The sequence below is a fragment of the Anolis sagrei genome, chromosome 2 (genome assembly GCF_037176765.1).
Source record: "Anolis sagrei isolate rAnoSag1 chromosome 2, rAnoSag1.mat, whole genome shotgun sequence".
Classification (NCBI taxonomy): Eukaryota; Metazoa; Chordata; class Lepidosauria; order Squamata; family Dactyloidae; genus Anolis; species Anolis sagrei.
This window is the reverse complement of record NC_090022.1, coordinates 279,690,549-279,709,994: the sequence shown is the minus strand read 5'-3', so window position 1 is coordinate 279,709,994 and position 19,446 is coordinate 279,690,549. Positions and strand designations below refer to the sequence as shown.

Below are 19,446 nucleotides of genomic sequence, written 5' to 3'. Positions count from 1 at the left end.
TACTTTAAACTACACTTTAAAACTACAGAGCCCCCTCCCCCCAATCCCACTGACATAATTCCCAGAAGCCCACCTTCCATCGTTCTATAAATACCTGCTGGCACAGGAAGGTCTTTACCTGCTTGTGGAAGGCAAGCAGGGATGGAGCCATCAAGAGCTCTCTAGGGAGGGAGTTTCAGAGTCTGGGAGCAGCCACCGAAAAAGCCTTCTCCGTTGTTTCCACTAAGTACCTCATCTCATTGTCTTCTGGAAGCGTCTTAGGACAGGTTCCCATGCTGCCCATTGAATTTGCCCCACTGTCCAACAAATGCCACTTCTGTTCCCCGGCTTCAGGACCTCAATGTGATGAAGTTCTAAATGCATTTAAGACATTGGTGGGATAGAAAGAAGACCCTCTCCAGTTGATCTTAGTGCTCTAACATGCTCATAGGGAACCCAAAGACTGCAGTGGGTGCAATCAAATCCCAGGGCCCCCCTCTGTGCTAGTTAACACCTCACAAAGTAATGTATTAGGCATGAGAGTTCCAAAGCGGTAACCCTTCACTGGTGGAATGAGAGAAATATTTCCTGAAATTTGTAGGTAGGGAATGTGCTGATTTTTAAATTTTAAAATGATAATTCACCCACAATAGACATTACAAACATGTGCACATACACATACATGGACATCCCACCACCCACAATACAATTAACCCTCTGCCTGCTCCCAGTGGAACCCACCACCTTTGCTTCCGTCACTGATTCTCGCAGAGTTTATGCACATTTTATTTGACCTTCTATACTTCTCGATCAATAAATTCCTCTTGTTTTTATTTCTTACGTTCTCCTATCAGATATGCTAAAGCCAGTTTCCAGTTTCTTTCAAAACTTCATGACTTTCATGTTTCAAATTACTAGAAATCTTGACCATCTCTGCATAATCCCACAGTTTATCCTTCCAACTTTTAATGCTTAACATTTTTTCACCTTTCCAAGCTTTGCCAATCGTCATGCATGCAGCCGTGAAGTTGTACTGACAGATAGTTGGGGGGAATGTGCTTATTAACAATTAGGAGTGCAATTGTTCCAGATAGACCATGAAACAAGAGGATAGCATTGGGCAAAAAGTGCGTGGAAATGGGTGAATTTTGAAGAAAATATACTTCTTGTTATCAAGCAAAAACATTCAGCATTAAAAGAGCTTCAACTTGGCAAGCATTTGCAAGAGGAGCTTTATCCTCAACCCTGATTGGACGGGAACCTTAGTGTTAATCCTGTTGAAGGTTGGAACAAATGCTGTGTGTAACCATGGTTTAAGCATGAGAGAAGGCTATCATGAAAGAGTGGAGTGAGATTTCATGTGATTTCAAAGCATGTTCTTGTTTAAATCCCAGGGTGTTCAAAGAGCATCCCTCTCCATTCCCCACACACATTTCCTCACTGTCCAAATTTCACCAAATATTCAATAAAGGTTGTCAATTGAAATGGCTCACAAAAAACTTCTTTACATGCTCACAGGGACCTTGGGAAATATTTTCCAAAACTATTTCACAAAATCAAACAAAGTGAAATTTCAAACCAATTGATAGAGCAATATTGATAAAATAAATACAGTACTTCTTTGCATTGTAGTTGGGTCACCACGTAATAGTTACACCCTCATTTTTGGGGTGGCAAAATTTGTATTTTTGTGTTCCTTGCATAATAATCACACAATTTTACTCACTCACCTACACAATTGCCCCCTTTCCAGCTGTGGGGCTTCGTCCAGCTACCAGCCAAGTATTTTTCACCACATAATAGTTGCACTTTCAAAAAAAGGGATAAAAACTGTGGCTATTAGGTGGTGAAATATGGTATGTCTTGTTTTCTCTTACAGAATCCCCTACAGAATCCCCTGTGAAAGGTAAAAAAAGAAAGAAACGTGATTCGTCCAAAGGAAAAGAATCAGGAAGTAAACCAGGTGAAGTACAATTTTGTTATATTTTTAGTACTCCTTTGCTAGTAAACATACAAGAGGAGAAATTTTACATTCATCTTCTTCCTTTAAGAAGTATTTGCAAGTTTTAATTACCGTATTTACTCATGTTTAGGTCGACTTCACGTATAAGTCAAGGGCAGAGTTTGGTGCCAAAACTACTGATTTTGATTATGACTCTCGAGGCATCGGCATCACCCCTGCCATTTTCCTATCCAGGCATTCAAAAAGACCTTTCACCAATGTACGCAGAGAAGGAGATGGTCTTTTTAAAGATATAAATTAAGGCACGCTCTTAACTCTTACAGTAAAAAAAAGGAACAATTGTCTTCTCTGGGTACAGTAGCAAACAGCAAGGCTTTAGTCCCAGGAAAATCTCAAAGAAGCTATGACTTCTTCTTCTCTCTTGTTGCTCCATTGACAGGAAGTGCCAGTGATCAACCCACTGCCATTTTCCACTCAGGTATTCAAAAAGACCGGATATGGCACCACGATGGAAAGTTTTAGTAAATCATATATATAGGGCACCAGACTGGGAAAGGCCATGCTGGCTCTGAATGATGGAAATTATAGTTCAACAAATAAAAGCACGCTCGTTCCTTTTTTAAAAGAGAGCCAACAACTTTGTGTGGTTTGAGTGCCGGACAAGGACTCTGGGAGATCAATGTTCAAATTCTTGCTCAGCCATAAAAACTCACCCGTGTTTTTTTTTTTTTTTTGGTCGTGTCAGGAGTGACTCCTGGTGTGAGAGAATTGGCCGTCTGCAAGGACGTTGCCCAGGGGACGCCTGGATGATTTTGATGTTTTTATCATCCTTGTGAGAGGCTTTTCTCATGTCCTCGCATGAGGAGCTGGAGCTGATAGAGGGAGCTCATCTGCCTCTCCCCGGATTTGAACCTGCGACCTGTCGGTCTTCGGTCCTGCCAGCACAGGGGTTTAACCCACTGTGCCACCGGGGGCTCCTTTTTTTTCCACCCGGTGAATATAGGCAAGTCAAACCCAGGTTCAGAAGAAGGCAGTAATATATCTCTCTAAATAAATTGCCAAGATAACCCTATAATTCAGCCATCATTAATAAAAGTTGACTTGATAGCACAGAACAACACATTTTAAAGAACAAAGGTTGAATATCCTTCATCCAAATAATTGAGACCAGAAGTATTTTGGATTTCAGATTTTGGATTACCATAATTTGTACATATAGGGGGACCCAAGTCTAAACACAAAATGCAATTATGTTTCATATAAAACTTATATATATATAGCCTGAAAGTAATTTTATACAATATATTTAATAATTTTGTGCATGAACCATCAGAAACCATCTGCAGAAGTAGGCTTAACCTGGGAAAACTTATGTTACCAACTTTGTTCAATGGTTCTAAACCTGTGGGTCCCCAGATGTTTTGACATTCAAAACACTGAGAGGACAATAGCTTTATAAACAAGTGCTTTGTATACTGATTTTAACATGAAATTATATAGAGACCCTTTGTAATTCAGTTTGTTATTCACATTCATATACGGTAGTATCTGGATTGTTGATTGTACAGGGTTTTTTTTGGGGGGGGGGAAATATGCAAAGCCAGGGCTTTTAAAAGCATCTACAGGAAATGCCAATTCTTCTTAGTTTCAGGAAGACAATTGAAATAGAAGTGTTATATACCATTCAGCACTTTATACAATATACCATATAATGTTAAGGGCTTTTGGCTATCCTGGAGTTTTGCACTTCAAGGTGGCTGAGTGTTTAGTTAGCAAATGCCTAAACAAATAAATAAAATACTGAATCAGCATATGAAACAATGAAGCAAAATACCTGACCATCAAGCAAGGACTTCAAAAGAAAACAACCATTGCTTGCAACCTGTGAAGGTGTTCAGTTAACTATTTTCTCACATACTAACGATCTTTTCATGTTTAAGGCACTCCACGAGGAAAAGGACAAAAATCTGTGTCACCTTCCCCTGAAGATGTGTTGCCTCCTGCTCCTATAGAACCTCCTCCAATTAAACCAGGATCAGATGAATGGGTTTATATTGATGAGCCACTACCCCAAGTATGGCAATTCAAAATCCAGCAGAGCATTACGGCTAGCTAGCTAGCTGCCTGGCTTCCTCTCTTCTTTCTTTCTGTCCTCCCTCCCCCCTTTCTCTTTACTTTGTTTGCTATCCTGTGCCATTTTGAACATCAAATAGGTAAGAATTTTGCAAGCCCAGCTCACTGATTCTTGATATATGTTTGCATGGAAACTTTGGGCAGTTCTGCCTTAGAACGCTCTCAGGCTGATGTGAAAGCCATTTTTGTCTGAAGTGACTCAACGTAGATTCAAAGTTGAATAAGTGAAAAAGGCAGGCTACATTCAGGACAATTTTGTAAAAAAATCCAATGGCAGCTCCTTTTCATTCATTCCAGACCATCTCTTGATAGACTACTCCTGCGTCAAGCTGAACTAAAATGGAGTTACAGAGTAGCTGTGGTCATACTCTGTATTGTGTCTGATACTTCAGATCTGTCTGTTCTCCTTCATCTAGTGATCCAAGAGTTGAGATCATAGCATGCCAGGAAACCATAAAGTTGAATATACCATTGGTGGTTAAGGATATACATTATAATGGGATTAAAATAAAACAAAGACAGTTAAAATGCTTTAGGTTTATTCATCCTATTTGTATCCCACCCTTTCTTCTTGATGTGAATCCAGATACCAGATACTAAGTAGTGCCCGAGCAGAACAGGAATACTTAGTATGCATCAGAAGTGCCCAAATACACAATGGAACACACTTTCCAATGTAACTACATGTACATATTCACAATTCCTTAACAGCGTTTTGTTGCATTTCTGCAACGTGACTATGAATTAGTGAAGTTATGAAAAGTAGACTGCGATACAGGATCTCGGCCATTGTCTTTTTGTTACATACCTAATATATACTAGTACCTAATGTGTCTTTAAAAAAACTTAACAGGAAGTGCCTGAATTTTTAGTTCCTTATTGGGAAACTGTGGAGAAGACATATGTGAATAACATCAAAGCAACACTTAGGTGCCTGAGAGCTGAACAGCATGTTATAATTTATTACCTTTCAGACATAAGGTAAGTGAATGGGATTTTATGATTTTGGAACGCCTCAGATAAGTCTTGCTGCCCGTGTCTGTTTACTGATGTCTTCTCTTTTTTAAATTTCACTGTTTACAGAAATCATTTCAAGGAATACTTGAAACGCCCTGACCACAAACAAGAGTTTGTGACTCAGTGGCAAGCAGATTATAACTCAGTGGCTGACGATTTATGGGATGATGATGAAACGAAAGAAGAACTACACCAAAGAGTCACTGTAAGTGGCAACAGAAAGTGGTTGATTGGTAGCTGAACTTTTCCCATTCAAAACCCTTTTGAATGAATGGTTGTAGGGAGGAATAAGTTCCTTAAATTGTAAATGCCAGGCAATTAATTGATTAATTAATTAATTTACTGCATTTATATACTGCTTTTCTCACCCCTGTGGGAACTCAAAGCGGTGTACAACAGTAATGGCAAGATTCAACGCCAACATATATATGAAATCAAAGCATAATAACTAAAATAACACAATAACATATAACTACAAATTAAACCTTAAAATCATATTAAACATAGATCATAAACAGACATTTAAAATTAAAATATAGAATTAAAACAACTTAATACAGCATTAAAATCACAAAAGTCACTCAAGTCTCCTTGAAACCTGAGGAATGGAGAAATCTGGCACTTAGAAACTCATTAGACTAGAGAATTCTGAACTGAACGTTTTGCAACATCTTCTCTTAGCTGATTACTTGAAAAGATACTATGCCATAAAATTATTGCTCCAGCCTTCCAGTAGACAAAAAAAAACCCAAAACATTTAAGTAGTGCTTTCCAATTGTATATTTATTATTATTATTTATTAAATTAATTTATATATTCATTTCTCCTGGTGCAGAACCCAAGGCAGCTTTTAAGCACAATAAATTAAAAACTTGTACAGTAAATTTAAAAACAATTCAAACAAATTTATAGAACCTATCTCGTTTGTAACTTGGGGGCTACCTGTCCTTTCCGTGTGTTTAGAAGCCACCTTCCTCCTACATGAACCCATATATAACCAAAACAATAAAACCATTAATAATACATAAAGGAAAGACTAAAAATCATTACACATTAAAATCATTACACATTAAAATTAGTACACATTAAAATGATCTATATATAAACATCAATTTAAAATTTGTAGGAAGACTGTCCTCTTAAGATCTTATGTTGGACTATCTAATCAGTGCAGGAATCTAATTTAAAACTGTGACAAAAGAGAACAAAAAAGAATTCAACCTGCATCATTTACTCAAAGCTTATCTCTGAAGACACACTGCTAATGTGGCTGCTGACCACAACACCTGTTTAAGATACTAGAGGGTGGGAAATTTCTGATAACCTTCAGTTTAGCAGCTCGGTGAGTCAGGTGAAAGAACAGTAAAGTGACCTAAAAGAAGAAAAATATTATGCTTTGAAGAATTTTCCACATTGTGAAGGATGGCGCCTGTTTTTCTATAATGTCTGTTTCCTTGTCGGTCATACAACCACAAGAATGAGAGGAATTAAAATAAGTCACATCTATCAGTATCTGAGTGGGAAAATTAACTGTACAACTGAATCATTTTATAGGCTATATTCTCCTCAAACAGAAAAGGAATGTGGGCTCCTGCCAGTGGGATTGGCACACAGAAATAAACCCAACTGTGGTGTATTGCTCCTAGTACCATCCTGAGAATGCTTAGGTATATAGAGAGCCACTTTCACATGTGTGAATTTGAACCTAAATCTCAGAAAGACCCTTGACTGCTATTGTTTCACTGGGTGGTAGCAGTGGTGAATAACCATTAGACATTTCTGTCAATTATATGCCTTTGTTTCTGGAACGCCCTTCCTAGGGAAATAAGACAGGCCCCATCCCTCCCCTCCTTTCGTAAGACGTGGTGGTTTCAACAAGCCTTTGAGAATGACTAGTTCTAGCTCAGCCCCAGACATTGTTGAATATGGCCTTATTCTTCCTACCAATTACCCAGGTCACTCCCTCTACTAGGCCCCAGAAATTATCAGCCATAGACTGTACCTGTTATTGGTTATTGCTTGCTATAGCACTGCACTTAATTTCCTGGCCCCCCTAGACATTTTGAGCTTGCACTAGCCTTGGCCCGGCCTTTTAAATTGCCTTGAATAGGCAGGATTAGTTTTAATATATATGTGTTACTGTTACAATTTTATACTTATATTGTTTTGTAAATTTTATGTTTATGTTGTTTACTCTGTATGTATTGATGATGTTACTTGGAAACCGCTCTGAGTCGCCTCAAGGAGATAGAGCGATATATAAATAAAGTTTCGTTGTTGTTGTTCTGATCCTTTTAGGATCTACGAGACCGTCTGTGGGATATCTGTGAAAACAGAAGAGATGAAGCTGAGCAAGAGCGTTGTGCTATCATGAATGATGGCTGGTTGCCTGACCGAATGGGGCTTTTGATGAACCACATTTTTTCACTTATGCAGGTCTGGGATCATATTTTTCACTTATACAGGCCTAGGATGCTCTCTCGCTCAGTCTGTGAGGCATCTGGGCCCTTAACTGAACTAAATGTAATGGATGGGAAAACATCTTTAGCCCTCAAGTTACAACACACTCCTGTCTTTTCTACATTGGCAAGGCTGAGTTTCCACCTATGCAGCTTGTTGCTTTTAGTCTCTCTATATTGTTGAACCTCAGTCAAAATGACCTTCCATTCATCATTATTCATGCAGCTTGAGGCTATGGTTGGGGAGAGACCCTGCAGTGCAGATGAAAATTTATGGCACAACTTGCATTATGTGGCATTTCACCACACTAGAAACCATTACCTACATTCCTTGAACTCTTAAAAGTGCAAACTCTCTATCTTGTACGAAAATATTTTTCCAACTTTAAATAGTTTCTCTATACCAATGGACAGACTTGAGCTCCTCAGTTGAATTTGGGAAAAGAAGCAATGAAAGCATTGACTTGGTTCCCTAAGTCTCCACACTATTAACACCTGTTTTAGTAACAGGTGGATTTCTGGAGTTGGGCTAATAGTATTTGGAGTCCCTTCCAAATTTATGATTCTATGAAATTGGTCCAGTCTTCAGTTGGCAGAATAGAGCCTAGCATTTTGTCAGCTCATCTTTTTCTGTCTCTGATCTAAAGACCATGATCTGTCAAAACCAAGCCTGCAACATTCGTTCAATGCTGAGCAAAAGAGGATCATATCTCAACCTTTGGCCAGGTGTTCCCCCTCCCCTCCAGTTATTTTTGTGACTGTGGTTTTGTGAATTTTCCCATGAATACACCCTTTTTTCAGTTATATATTTAGCGGCATCTGTTCTAATAATAAATCAAAAGTATGGCAGGTGCATAGTGTTTCTGGTGTATGTTTTTAAAAAATCAATATGCTGAACTTGGAAAAATCCACTTCACACAGCTGCTTTTTATACATTTAACCATAATGATAAAGTACAGTTAGGGAGTTTGGAAATATCTTGACTTATCAGTTGTTCTGGGGACATTGTTCCCCATTTGCTTATACTATTTACATTTAAACATTTAGATTTAGATTCCTGCAATGTGCTGTATGTGGGGTTGCCTTTGCAGACTGTTCAGAAGCTTCAATTGGTCCAACGGGCAGCAACCAGATAGCATACAGGGAGCATACCACCCCTATTACGTCAGCTCCACTGGCTGCCAGTTTGCTACCGAGCACAATTCAAAATGCTGGCTTTGGCCTATAAAGCCCTAAACAGTTCTGGCCCAGCTTACTTGCCTGAACGTATCTCCCTCTATGATCCACCTTGAAGGTTAAGATCATCAGGGGAGGCCATGCTCTCGATCCCGCCACCCTTGCAAGTGTGATCGGTGGGGACGAGAGACAAGGTCTTCTTGGAGATGGCTCCCCATCTGTGGAACTCACACCCTAATGAAATCAGGTCAGCCCCCTCTCTCCTATCCTTTAAAAAAACTTAAATCATGGTTGTGGGACCAAGCAGCAGATGCAGCAATAATAATGTAAATGACTAACCATCGACAGACCTCGAATTGGTCATAATTCAAGGTCTGACCATTGACAGATCTCAAATTGTGACTTTAGATTTCAATTTGGATTTGTTTACATTTTTAAATGGATGTTTATAATTTGATTATTTTTAACTAATGTTTTAATTGTGGTTTTATTACTATTGTTGTTTGGCATCTATTGGTTGCCTGTTATGAGCCGCCCTGAGTCCCTCCTCCCACCCCCAGGGGATAAGGACAGGATATAAATGTCTGAAATAAATATAAATATAAATACATGCCATGGAATGTCAATTTTGTTATAGGAAAGGGGGCAGCCGGGAAGTGGGGGGGGGGGTGCTTGTTCTCCATAATTGCATTGGATCCTAAAAATATTTGATGAGTGGAACTATTTCTGAGCCCATTTAATAAAATATAACAGTCTTTTAATGTTTTAGGAATTGCTTTGTGAAGAAGAATTGCTTTTGGGGTAAAGTGGCAGAAATATTTGATTAAAATATTTGCTTCTCTTGTACATAATGAAGAATGAACTGGATCGCTTCCAGGATACCAAGAGACTTTTGCACGACTATTACAGAGGAATGGAAGGCAAAATTCCAACAGACAGTAGCACCGAGTTTATCAGGATACCTTTGATAGAACTAGTTGAAAAAGAACAACTCCTGGAAGAGGGCAAGACCTACAGGTAAATTAGAATTATTATTGTTACTGTTACTATTAATAATATTGATCACTAAGACTTTCTCACACCACATGCATTGTTTCATGTACAATAATTTCATGTCTTCCATCTGAAATTACTTCTCATTTTCCATGTGATAACAATTTATAAGGGGTCCCCCGGTAGCACAGTGGGTTAAAGCACTGAGCTGCTAAACTTGTTGACTGAAAGGACACAGTTTCAAATCCAGGGAGCGGCGTGAGCAACTGCTGTTAGCCCCAGCTTCTGCCAATCTAGCAGTTCAAAAACATGCAAATGTGAGTAGATAAATAGGTACCGCTCCGGCAGGAAGGTAACGGCACTCCTTGCAGTCATGCCGGCCAAATGACTTTGGAGGTGTCTACGGACAATGCTAGCTCTTCGGCTTAGAAATGGAGATGAGCACCACATCCCAGAGTCCGACATGACTGGACTTAATGTCAGGGGAAAACCTTTACCTTTACCTTACCATGTATAAAGTTGTATAACCATACTGTCTGTAACAAGAATGCAAATGCACATTCTGAGAAATGCATTAATAAAGCTTGCTTATTTCTCTCTCCCTTCCTTTCCCACTTTTTTTTAAAGAATCCCTACAATTGCTCACAGATCTCCTTCTCCAGAAGTGAACAGGGAAAGAATGAGAGCTATTCCCGTGAAACTCAAGGAAGATTTGTTTTCTGAAAGTGCCATATTTAATGTTGTTCCAGATGAGAAACTAATCATGGAGACATGGCACAATGTTGTAACAGCAATTACTAACATGGTAAGGAAAGTCTGGGTTGCTGAACAGTTCCTGGATGGCTAATGTGTTTGTGATGTAAGCCCATGGTGGGTAATTGCAGTGGATCCAGGGGCCAGTGTCCTGTCTGAGGCCTTAGGAGAATGTGGGACCAGGCTTCAAATCACTGTTCAACCATGGCTGAGGACACTTTCTGGGTGTCCTTGGGCTAGTCCTGACATGGGTAAACGTCGACTCTCCCTCCAGGTGTTTTGGACCTCAAATCCCACAATTCCTAACAGCCATTTTGGGAGTTGAAGTCCAAAACACCTGGAGGGAGGGCCAAAGTTTGCCCATGTCTGGGATAGTCACTGCTTCAGCCTCAGTTGCTTCACAATATTATTTCTTTAATTGACTTCTCACAGTTACAGTCTGAATGATTATACAGAGTTAAAAAGAATGACCTATCAATGTTGGGACATCCAATATGGTTTTAGTGCTGGAGTAGCCCTCCATGAGACCAGAGTTTGACTTTTCTGACTTGAAATCCTAAAAATATTGTAGATCCTGGCTCAAATCCCCATTCAGCCATGATAGCCCAAGAGGTGATTTAGGGCAAGGCACACAGACTGAGCCTCAGAGCAAGGCAATAGCAAAGCCTTTCTGAACCAGTCTTGCCTCAAATAACTGTGAGAGGCTTACCTTAGGGATTGCCCGCTCCTGATGTACATCACAATTTTTAAAAAACCATGTTGATTGTTGTCACTTATGTATTTAGCATAGCTTTGTTTATACAGCTTCTTGGCAATTTTTCTAGAATGAAACTTGTTCTAAAATATGTATATTTAAAAATTTAAGGTAACTTCAGAGATACAATCTTTTGAAGCTGAGGAAGAAAAAGAACGCCTTCAGCAAGAAATGAAGGAAAAAGAGCGTTTAAAATCTTCCCAAGCCATTGCTGGCAAAGGTGGAAAAGAAGGGAAAGGGAAAGGGAAAGGTGGAAAAGGAGGCAAGGAAGGGAAAGGTGGAAAGGAAGGGAAAGGTGGAAAAGAAGTCAAAGGAAAGGAATCCAAAGATACCAAGAAAGGGAAGAAGAAAAGTAAACAAGGTATGGTGATGGGTGTGGTGTGGGATTCTGAATTGATGCAAACTTATCTTATTAAAGAGGAAGAGAAGGGATTTTTTTTTAAAAAAAATAGGTTTTGCTTGTTGTGCCATACCTTAGTAGCCTGTGGCTGAATGCCAGCCTCAGAAACAGAAAAATGAAATGGAAGGAATACTTTCATATCTTGCGCTCCCTGTGTAGAAGTTTGTAATCAAGCATATTTAGAGATTGGAACACTGTTGTTTGAAGTAGTCCATTGGTCATCTGCCTTTTAAAAATTTACTAGGCTTTGAATCACTCGACATATTTGTAACTACTGTGAAATGCTTTGCAGTTATTACTTATTTCTTTAATTTGTATCCTTTTCTTCAAAGAGCTTAAGGTAACATATATAACTTTTTTCTTGAAGGTGCTTCTCCTCCAGTGCCAGAAGCAACACCAATTCCTTTATCCCCAGAAGAATTAAAGAAGTTAGAACTGAAGCATAAAATGAAACAGGAATACTTTGCTGCACTAGATCATGAAGGTATACATTTATTAAAGTTATGCAAATTTGGGAACATTTCAGCACTGGCAATTCAAGCAATGTCAAAGCTTGAAAATAATGGGAAAATAGGCCACAAATCAATTCTTTCGGATGCTACCATAACGTAACTGCCTGAGTACATTGCGGATGTCATGTTTGAGCAATTGTATAGCTAACCATAATTTGCTGCCTTAACACATAGAAAAGTGACTCATAGCTAAGCTATCTAATGTGCTTCCGAATAAAGTTTTGCACCTGAAAGGTTTTCTTTTGTAAGCAGAAAGAGGCCTTGAAGTAGAGAAACACATTAATGATGGTTTGTTTGGCCTTATGTAATTCTTAGCTGTGGTCATCTCACTATTATTATTATTTGAAACACAACAAGATGAGTTCACAGCAGACACTCTGCTGGCTGTTGAATTGGATCACTATTATTATTATTATTATTATTATTATTATTATTATTTATACCCTGCTTTTTCTCACCACAAAGAAAACTCAAAGTGGCTTACATTGAAAGCCTTTCAGTACAATTTAAAATCTACAAATACACAAACATTAAAACAGAATTAAATGTCAATGGTTTTTTTTAAAAAATGTTACAATCCATAAAAACTGGTTAAAAATATATTCAAAGCTAAAACCACATTACCCCTAACTTGATCTTTAAAACCTTCTTCTTTAAAAGCCAGTCTGAATAAAAAGGTTTTAGCCTGCTGCCTGAATGACAGCAAGGAGGGGGGGGGGGGTATTCTGGCTTCCCTGGGCAGGGAGTTCCAGAGTTGAGGGACAGCCACCGAGAAGGAAGTCCTGCTCTCTCATTCCCACCAACCGGGCTTGTGATGGAGGTGGGACTGAGAGAGGGGCCTGGGCAGGTTTATGCAGGGAGATGAGGCCAGCCAAATAGCCTGGACCTGAGCTATATAGGGCTTTAAAGGTCATGACCAGCACTTTGAATTGTGCCCAGAAACAAGCTGGCAGCAAGTGGAGCTGCTGCAACAGAGGGGTTGTCTGCTCCCTTTTGCCAGCCCCAGTGATCAACCTGGCTGCAACTTTTTGGACCAGCTGAAGTTTCTGAACGCTCTTCAAAGGCAGCCTCACGTGTTACAGTAATCCAGATAGAATGTAACTAAGGTGTGTACCACCATGGTCATAGAATCATAGAATCAAAGGTCACCACCATGGTCAGATCTGGCTTCTCAAGGAACAGGTGCAGTTGGTGCAAATGTTTTAATTGTGCAAAGGGCTTCATGGCCACCACAGATACCGGGGTCTCCAGGTTCAATGCTGAATCAAGAAGTACACCCAAACTGCAGGCCTGTGTCACCAGAGGGAGCTAACCCCATCCAGCACAGGCTGGATCACTGACCAGTAGCACCCCTGTCTTGTCTGGATTAAATTTAAATTTGTTTGCCCTCATCCAGTCTATTAGTGATGGCAGATACTGCTTTAGGATCAGGACACTTCCTTGGCATTAGATTAGTAGTAGAGTTAGGTGTCATCTACATATAGGTGGCGCCATATGTAGAACCACTGGATGACCTCTTCCAGTGGTTTCATGTATATGTTAAACAGCATAGGGGACAAAATGGAACCCTTAGGAACCCCACAGGTCAATGGCCAGGGGTTTGAGCAGGAGTCTCCCTCTGAGTACGGCCAGAGCAGGATTTGAGCAGGAATCCCCCTCTTGGTACAGCCCTCCAGGAAGGACAGAAGCCACTGTAAGACAGTGCCTCCCAGTCCCATCCCAGTGAGATGACCCAGAAGGATACCATGGTCAATAGTATTGAAAGCCACTGAGAGGTCCAGAAGATCCAACAGGGACACACTTCCCCTGTCCAGCCAGGGCAATCAAAACTATCTCTGTTCCATAACCAAGTGTGAAACCAGATTGAAATGGATCTAGAAAATCTATTTCATCTTGAAACCCTGGAATTGGGAGACCACCACATGCTGCAAAACCTTGCTCAGAAAGGGAAGGTTGGACAGTGGCCAATAGTTATCCATTATGGAGCAGTTCATGGATGGCTTTTTAAATATAGGTCTTACAACTGCTTCCTTTAGGCAAGTTGAATTCTACCTTGTTCCAAGGAGGCATTGACCACCACTGCCATGACACTCTACCAGTCCCCCTCCAGCCTATTTGATCAGCCAGGAAGGGCAAGGATCTAGAATACATGTGGTAGCTCTCACTTCTCCAAGGATCTTGTCCACATCCTTAGGCTGCACTGATAGGAAAATATCCATCAACACTGGACAAGCAAGAGTCACAGTTACATCCATTGGAACTGTATCAATAACAGAATCCAAGTTGGAATAGATCTGAGCAACTTTATTTGCAAAGTGCCATGCAAGTTCTTCACAGCGGGCTGTCGAATGGTCGGTATTTCTCCTTAAGGACTAGTGTGTAAAGCCCTCTGACCACTCAGAACAGCTCCGCTGAGTTGTTGTTTGCAGATGCAATGGGTGGCATCAATAAATGGTTTTTTTTTTGTTGCCTCTATTGCCACAGAATAGGTTTTCAAATACATTCTAGCCTGTGCTCGGTAAGATTTGCTTGAAATTTTTTTTCAACGTTTCTCTAGTCTCTATCTCACTTGCTTCATCACCACCAAACCCTTGGGGACAAGAACAGTTATGTCCAACTCATGTCATCTCAGACTATGGTTCCATGTCATGTATGCCGGTAATAATAATAATAACAATAATAATAATAATAATCTTCATTTACACCCTGCCTCCATCTCCCCAAGGGGACTCGGAGTGGCTTACATGAGGCCAAGCCCAGCAATACAATACATCAATATAAACAGAACACAGCAATAAAATCTAAGAAATTAAAATCCAAGATTTAGCTTTCACTATATATTGCTAACCACTATTAAAGAAACCAAATGATGATTAAATATCTAAGTCTCCATCGGGTCCTTATTTGAGAAAAATAAGTTATACATCTCAGATTATTTCCAAAATAATGGCTAATTTTAAGTGTCGGCTATAAAATTTACCTTTGATTTTGTATTTTTGCATATTCTACCCCAACTCTTTAAAAAGTGGAGGCTGCGAAATCTCGACTTGAGCTGTTAAAGGTTAAAGCGCTAGCCTTCATGGATGATCTGCATTCAAAAGCAGAAGTTACATACAGGAATATGGAAAAATGGCTTGGAGAGAGATTTCTGATTGAAATGTCCAGGTACCTGGTGGTTATTAGTATTATATTGTAGTGAATGAAATCTGGCGCAAGATGGTTTGTTTAAGAAAAAATATATAAAAATATACATTTGGGAAGGTACGAATTTTATTTGATATTAAAAGGGAAGCAATTTTTGTACTTCTTTATTTTTTCCCCTTCCACCCTCTATAACACCTCCTGTGTTATTCTAGAGGGCCCCTAAACTCCCTAGAGAAGAAGTGAGGCTTAGAGCTGTTAGAGATGGTAATATTCAAATATTTCATACTCGAAAGTAATAATAAATAATTTGCAAGGTGTTCTCCCTGTTAAACAAATATTTTTATTTAGTTGTTATCCACAGCACAAAGTTTTCCAGGAAATTACTGTGTGCAGAAATACACATTTTGGGTGAAAATTATGGAGGGTTTGCACACACAAAAAAACAGACTGTTGCCAGATGGTCATGTGTGTGTTGCTTCCAGTAATAAATCTTAATTATAATTTATAATTTATTTATTTAGTTGTATTTACTTTATTTTTATTCCCATAGGGACTCAAGGTAGCTAACAGTGACATAACACAATACAATAGAATTTAAATACAAGTGAATGCCTATACATATGTATATAAAAATGTTTTTAAAACAATTCAATGTTTTTTGTCATGAAATATAACAGATGTGGCCTAACAGCATATTTATTTATTATTTATTTATTTATGCTATTTCTGCCCCACCCATATTAGCCTGAAGGCAACTCAGGGCAGCGTACAAGTCAGCACAATTCGATGCCATATATATAAAAATACATACATTAATAAAAGTAGAAAAAAACATCACGATGCATTTAAAACCATAAAAGAAGTAAACAATAAAAATTTAAAAATGATGTCTTCGTGTTCAATCCTCATCTGTTCAATCGTCTTAGAACACCAATTTTAGAATTCTGTAGACTGTTTTTTTTTCCAATTTTTTTTTGTTACAGTGTTGACAAATTAACTGAGGTTGCTCGCAACCACATTGAAACATCTACCAGAATCCAATATGAACTTGTTCTGGAAGGGACCGAGTTTTACATTAATGGGGATATCAAAGTATTTCCGGATGCAGTCCCTCCGCCTCGTCCTCCATCTGTGGAATCTCCTACAGTTGACACTCTGACTATTTCACAGCTTAGCACGCTTCACAAGCAGTTTCTGAAGGTGGCACCTAAAGGTAGGACATTGTACATTCAACGACAACATTTATTACAGTCCATTGACCCATCAGTGAACAAACACTCATTGCTGTTTTTGTTGTACATTTGTAAAAGTAAATCAGTGACTTTCTTTGCCAAAAGGTTTACATCTATTGTAGCTTATACTGGAATTCACATGTGTATCTATGTGCTGTCATATCGCCTATCAACTTATGACAATCCCACGAATGTCATACTATTTTTCTTAGGCAAGGAATGCTCAGAAGTGGTTTTGTCAGATCCTTTTTCTGAAATATAGTCTACAGCACCTGGGATTCATTGCCTGTTTCCCATCCAACTGCTAATCAAGGTTGACATGTGTAGCTTTCAAGATAAGATAACATCTTGTACCTTTAGGCAGCAAAAGGGGTGTTTCTACTAGACTAAAAGTACCAATAAGTTATTTAATGTAAAGTATTGAGAACTCTATGACATGCTAGCAATGCAGCATTAAAGAGGTTTCAAGTTATCTGGGGGCAAGCAAATACCTTTTTTTCAACAGGAGAAGAAATGGCTTTTAATAAGGTGTTCTATTGTCTGAGTTTGTTGTTCCTGTTTTAAGTAGCTCAGTATGTTGATTTCAATGTTACTTATAATTTAAGTAAAGTCAAATTTTTAGTTTTAACTGTACCTATTTTAACTTTAAAAACTACCCTAAGTCCCAAAGCTATGGAAAGAGCAGGATGTTCTTTATCAACAATACGACAACAATAATAGATGACAGTAATATTTATTGGAACTAGACAACTAGGAAATTGTGTTTTGGATTGCTATCTTCAACTTCTTTAAGGCTGGAGAAATGATATTCTTGCTTGCTTAGGTAACTTTTTTAAAAAAAATATTCTGCAATCGAAGTATATTCTTTGTTTGAGGCCTAAAAGTTATAAAATGTGTCACCAGCTTAAGAAATTATGTTCCCTATTGGAGAAACCGCTTCTAAGAGGCTCTTTATATCAGCATAAAAGATATAGGGCAGAATCTTGATGGTGATATGTGCTCACATACTCTGGGGCTATGTGAGTTCATGCCTTTTTGGAAGGTCATGGGAGGAAGTATTCAATATCTCCTTTGAGATCCTTCAGTGAAGATCAAGACAGGTGATACCAGCTCTCTTCTTCCAGCTTCCAATTTGCAGACATATTCTGCCCAGTTACCTCCCACCTTCCCAAACCAATAAATAACCATGAGGGCATCCTCTGGCACTGGAAAGCTGACCAAGTTTTCTTGGGCTGAGAATGTGTCACTTGCCGATGGTTTTTGTGGCAGAGCAAGAGAATCATACCCTGGTCTCTAGAGTATAGTCCAATGTTCACACCACTACATCAGTGGTTCTCAACCTTTGGGTCCCCAGATGTTTTGGCCTACAACTCCCAGAAATCCCAGCCAACTTACCAGCTGCACTACATCAAAACAATCTTAAAGATAACTTACAGAGTCCCAGTCCACGTGCCATAATCTGACTGCTCCTCCTAACTGATGCAGACCAATTTAATAACTGAGATGTATTTATTTATTTGCCACATTTGCATCCCGCCCCTCTCACCCCGAAGGGAACTCAGAGAGGCCTTACAAAGGCAACAATTCAATGCATTAAAATCCAAAATAATTAAAACATCGAACATTAAAACATTAATTAAAATCACACAATCCAGGCCATCTTCCAAGGTCCATCCAAGTCGTCATTATGATATTTTGTAATTTCTTATTGCACTGCTCAAATTTACTGACCAAAAGCTTGGTCCTAAAGCCATGTTTTTAGTTTTTTTTCCCTGAAGGTCAGGAGGGAGGGCGCCAATCTGATTTCATCAGGGAGAGAATTCCATAAATGAGAGGCCCTGTCCCCATCAGTCGCGCTTGCGAGGCGGGTGCAACTGAGAGCAGGGTCTTCTCCGATAATCTTAGCCTCCGAGGTGCATCATAGAGGGAGATACATTTGGACAGGTAAGCTGGGCCAGAACTGTTTAGGGCTTGATAGACTAAAGCCAACATTTGGATTGTGTTCGGTAGCAGACTGGCAGCCAGTGGAGCTGACCCAACAGGGGAGTTGTATGCTCTCTGTAAGTGTTATGTGAGTATTGACTCATCATTTAAAACTTTATTCAGGCAATTTCTTCTCATTGGAAGTAACAATTGAATCTTGGCAAAATAATTCTTGGACAATTTTTTTTAACTGCCATGATAAGGTGGAAAGTGCCTACACTGTTGTTTTAGTACAGTAGAAGAAAAGCACAGGTGAATGCTATGCCTTTCGTTCAGGTGACCACAAATCTGACTGGAAACCTAGGGTCAGTCACTTCTGGGCAGACCCATGGATGAGTGTGAAGATCTTCAGATGTCCTAACCCGTTTTTCAAAGAACTGAAGTCAATTTGGAAGAGTTGTCTATAAGTACCTGTTGACTTCACAAAGTAAACAGAATGTTAACATGAGTGTTTCTCCTGTCATATAATTGTCTTTAGATGTCTATTGATGTATATTCCAGCTACATTTGTTTTTCAATTTGTGTCTTCAAAAATTGCTTGGTGCACTTTTTATCTTAATGTGGAAATATGCAGTGTTGTACCCAGAAGTGTTTTGTGTTTGTTTTTTATTTTGGATTTGGAATACTTGCATATATTTAATGAGATATCTTGAAAATGGGACCCACGTCTTCACTCAAAAATCATTTATGTTTCATATACTCTTTATACCACTGATGTTAGGAATAACAGGCCTATTTTCAATTTCATAAACTAAAATTTACTGTCGTTTTCCTTTGCTGACCCCTTCAGCTATATTACATTAAACAGAAAAACAATAGTATTGTGGAGGAAATCAACAGAAAAAGGGAAACAATAGAGAGAAACTTCTGTTTTATGTACCCAATACTATTTTGACTCAGAGCTCAGCTAATTTCGGTGGCCTCAAAATATTTGTAGCCTCAAAAAAA

The 19,446-nt window shown here is 39.0% G+C and overlaps 1 protein-coding gene across 1 annotated transcript in view; it reads left to right on the top strand.

Annotated features, from left to right (window-relative positions):
* The window catches only part of SPEF2 (sperm flagellar 2), a 99,729-nt gene that overhangs the window by 48,956 nt on the left and 31,327 nt on the right, over positions 1-19,446 (top strand). The window contains exons 20-30 of the mRNA XM_067464638.1: positions 1,859-1,942; positions 3,883-4,016; positions 4,929-5,056; positions 5,159-5,297; positions 7,391-7,528; positions 9,584-9,744; positions 10,348-10,525; positions 11,339-11,588; positions 11,995-12,111; positions 15,166-15,304; positions 16,267-16,496. Of these exons, the coding sequence (XP_067320739.1) occupies positions 1,859-1,942; positions 3,883-4,016; positions 4,929-5,056; positions 5,159-5,297; positions 7,391-7,528; positions 9,584-9,744; positions 10,348-10,525; positions 11,339-11,588; positions 11,995-12,111; positions 15,166-15,304; positions 16,267-16,496 (1,698 nt within the window). The remainder of the gene's footprint in view (positions 1-1,858; positions 1,943-3,882; positions 4,017-4,928; positions 5,057-5,158; positions 5,298-7,390; positions 7,529-9,583; positions 9,745-10,347; positions 10,526-11,338; positions 11,589-11,994; positions 12,112-15,165; positions 15,305-16,266; positions 16,497-19,446) is intronic.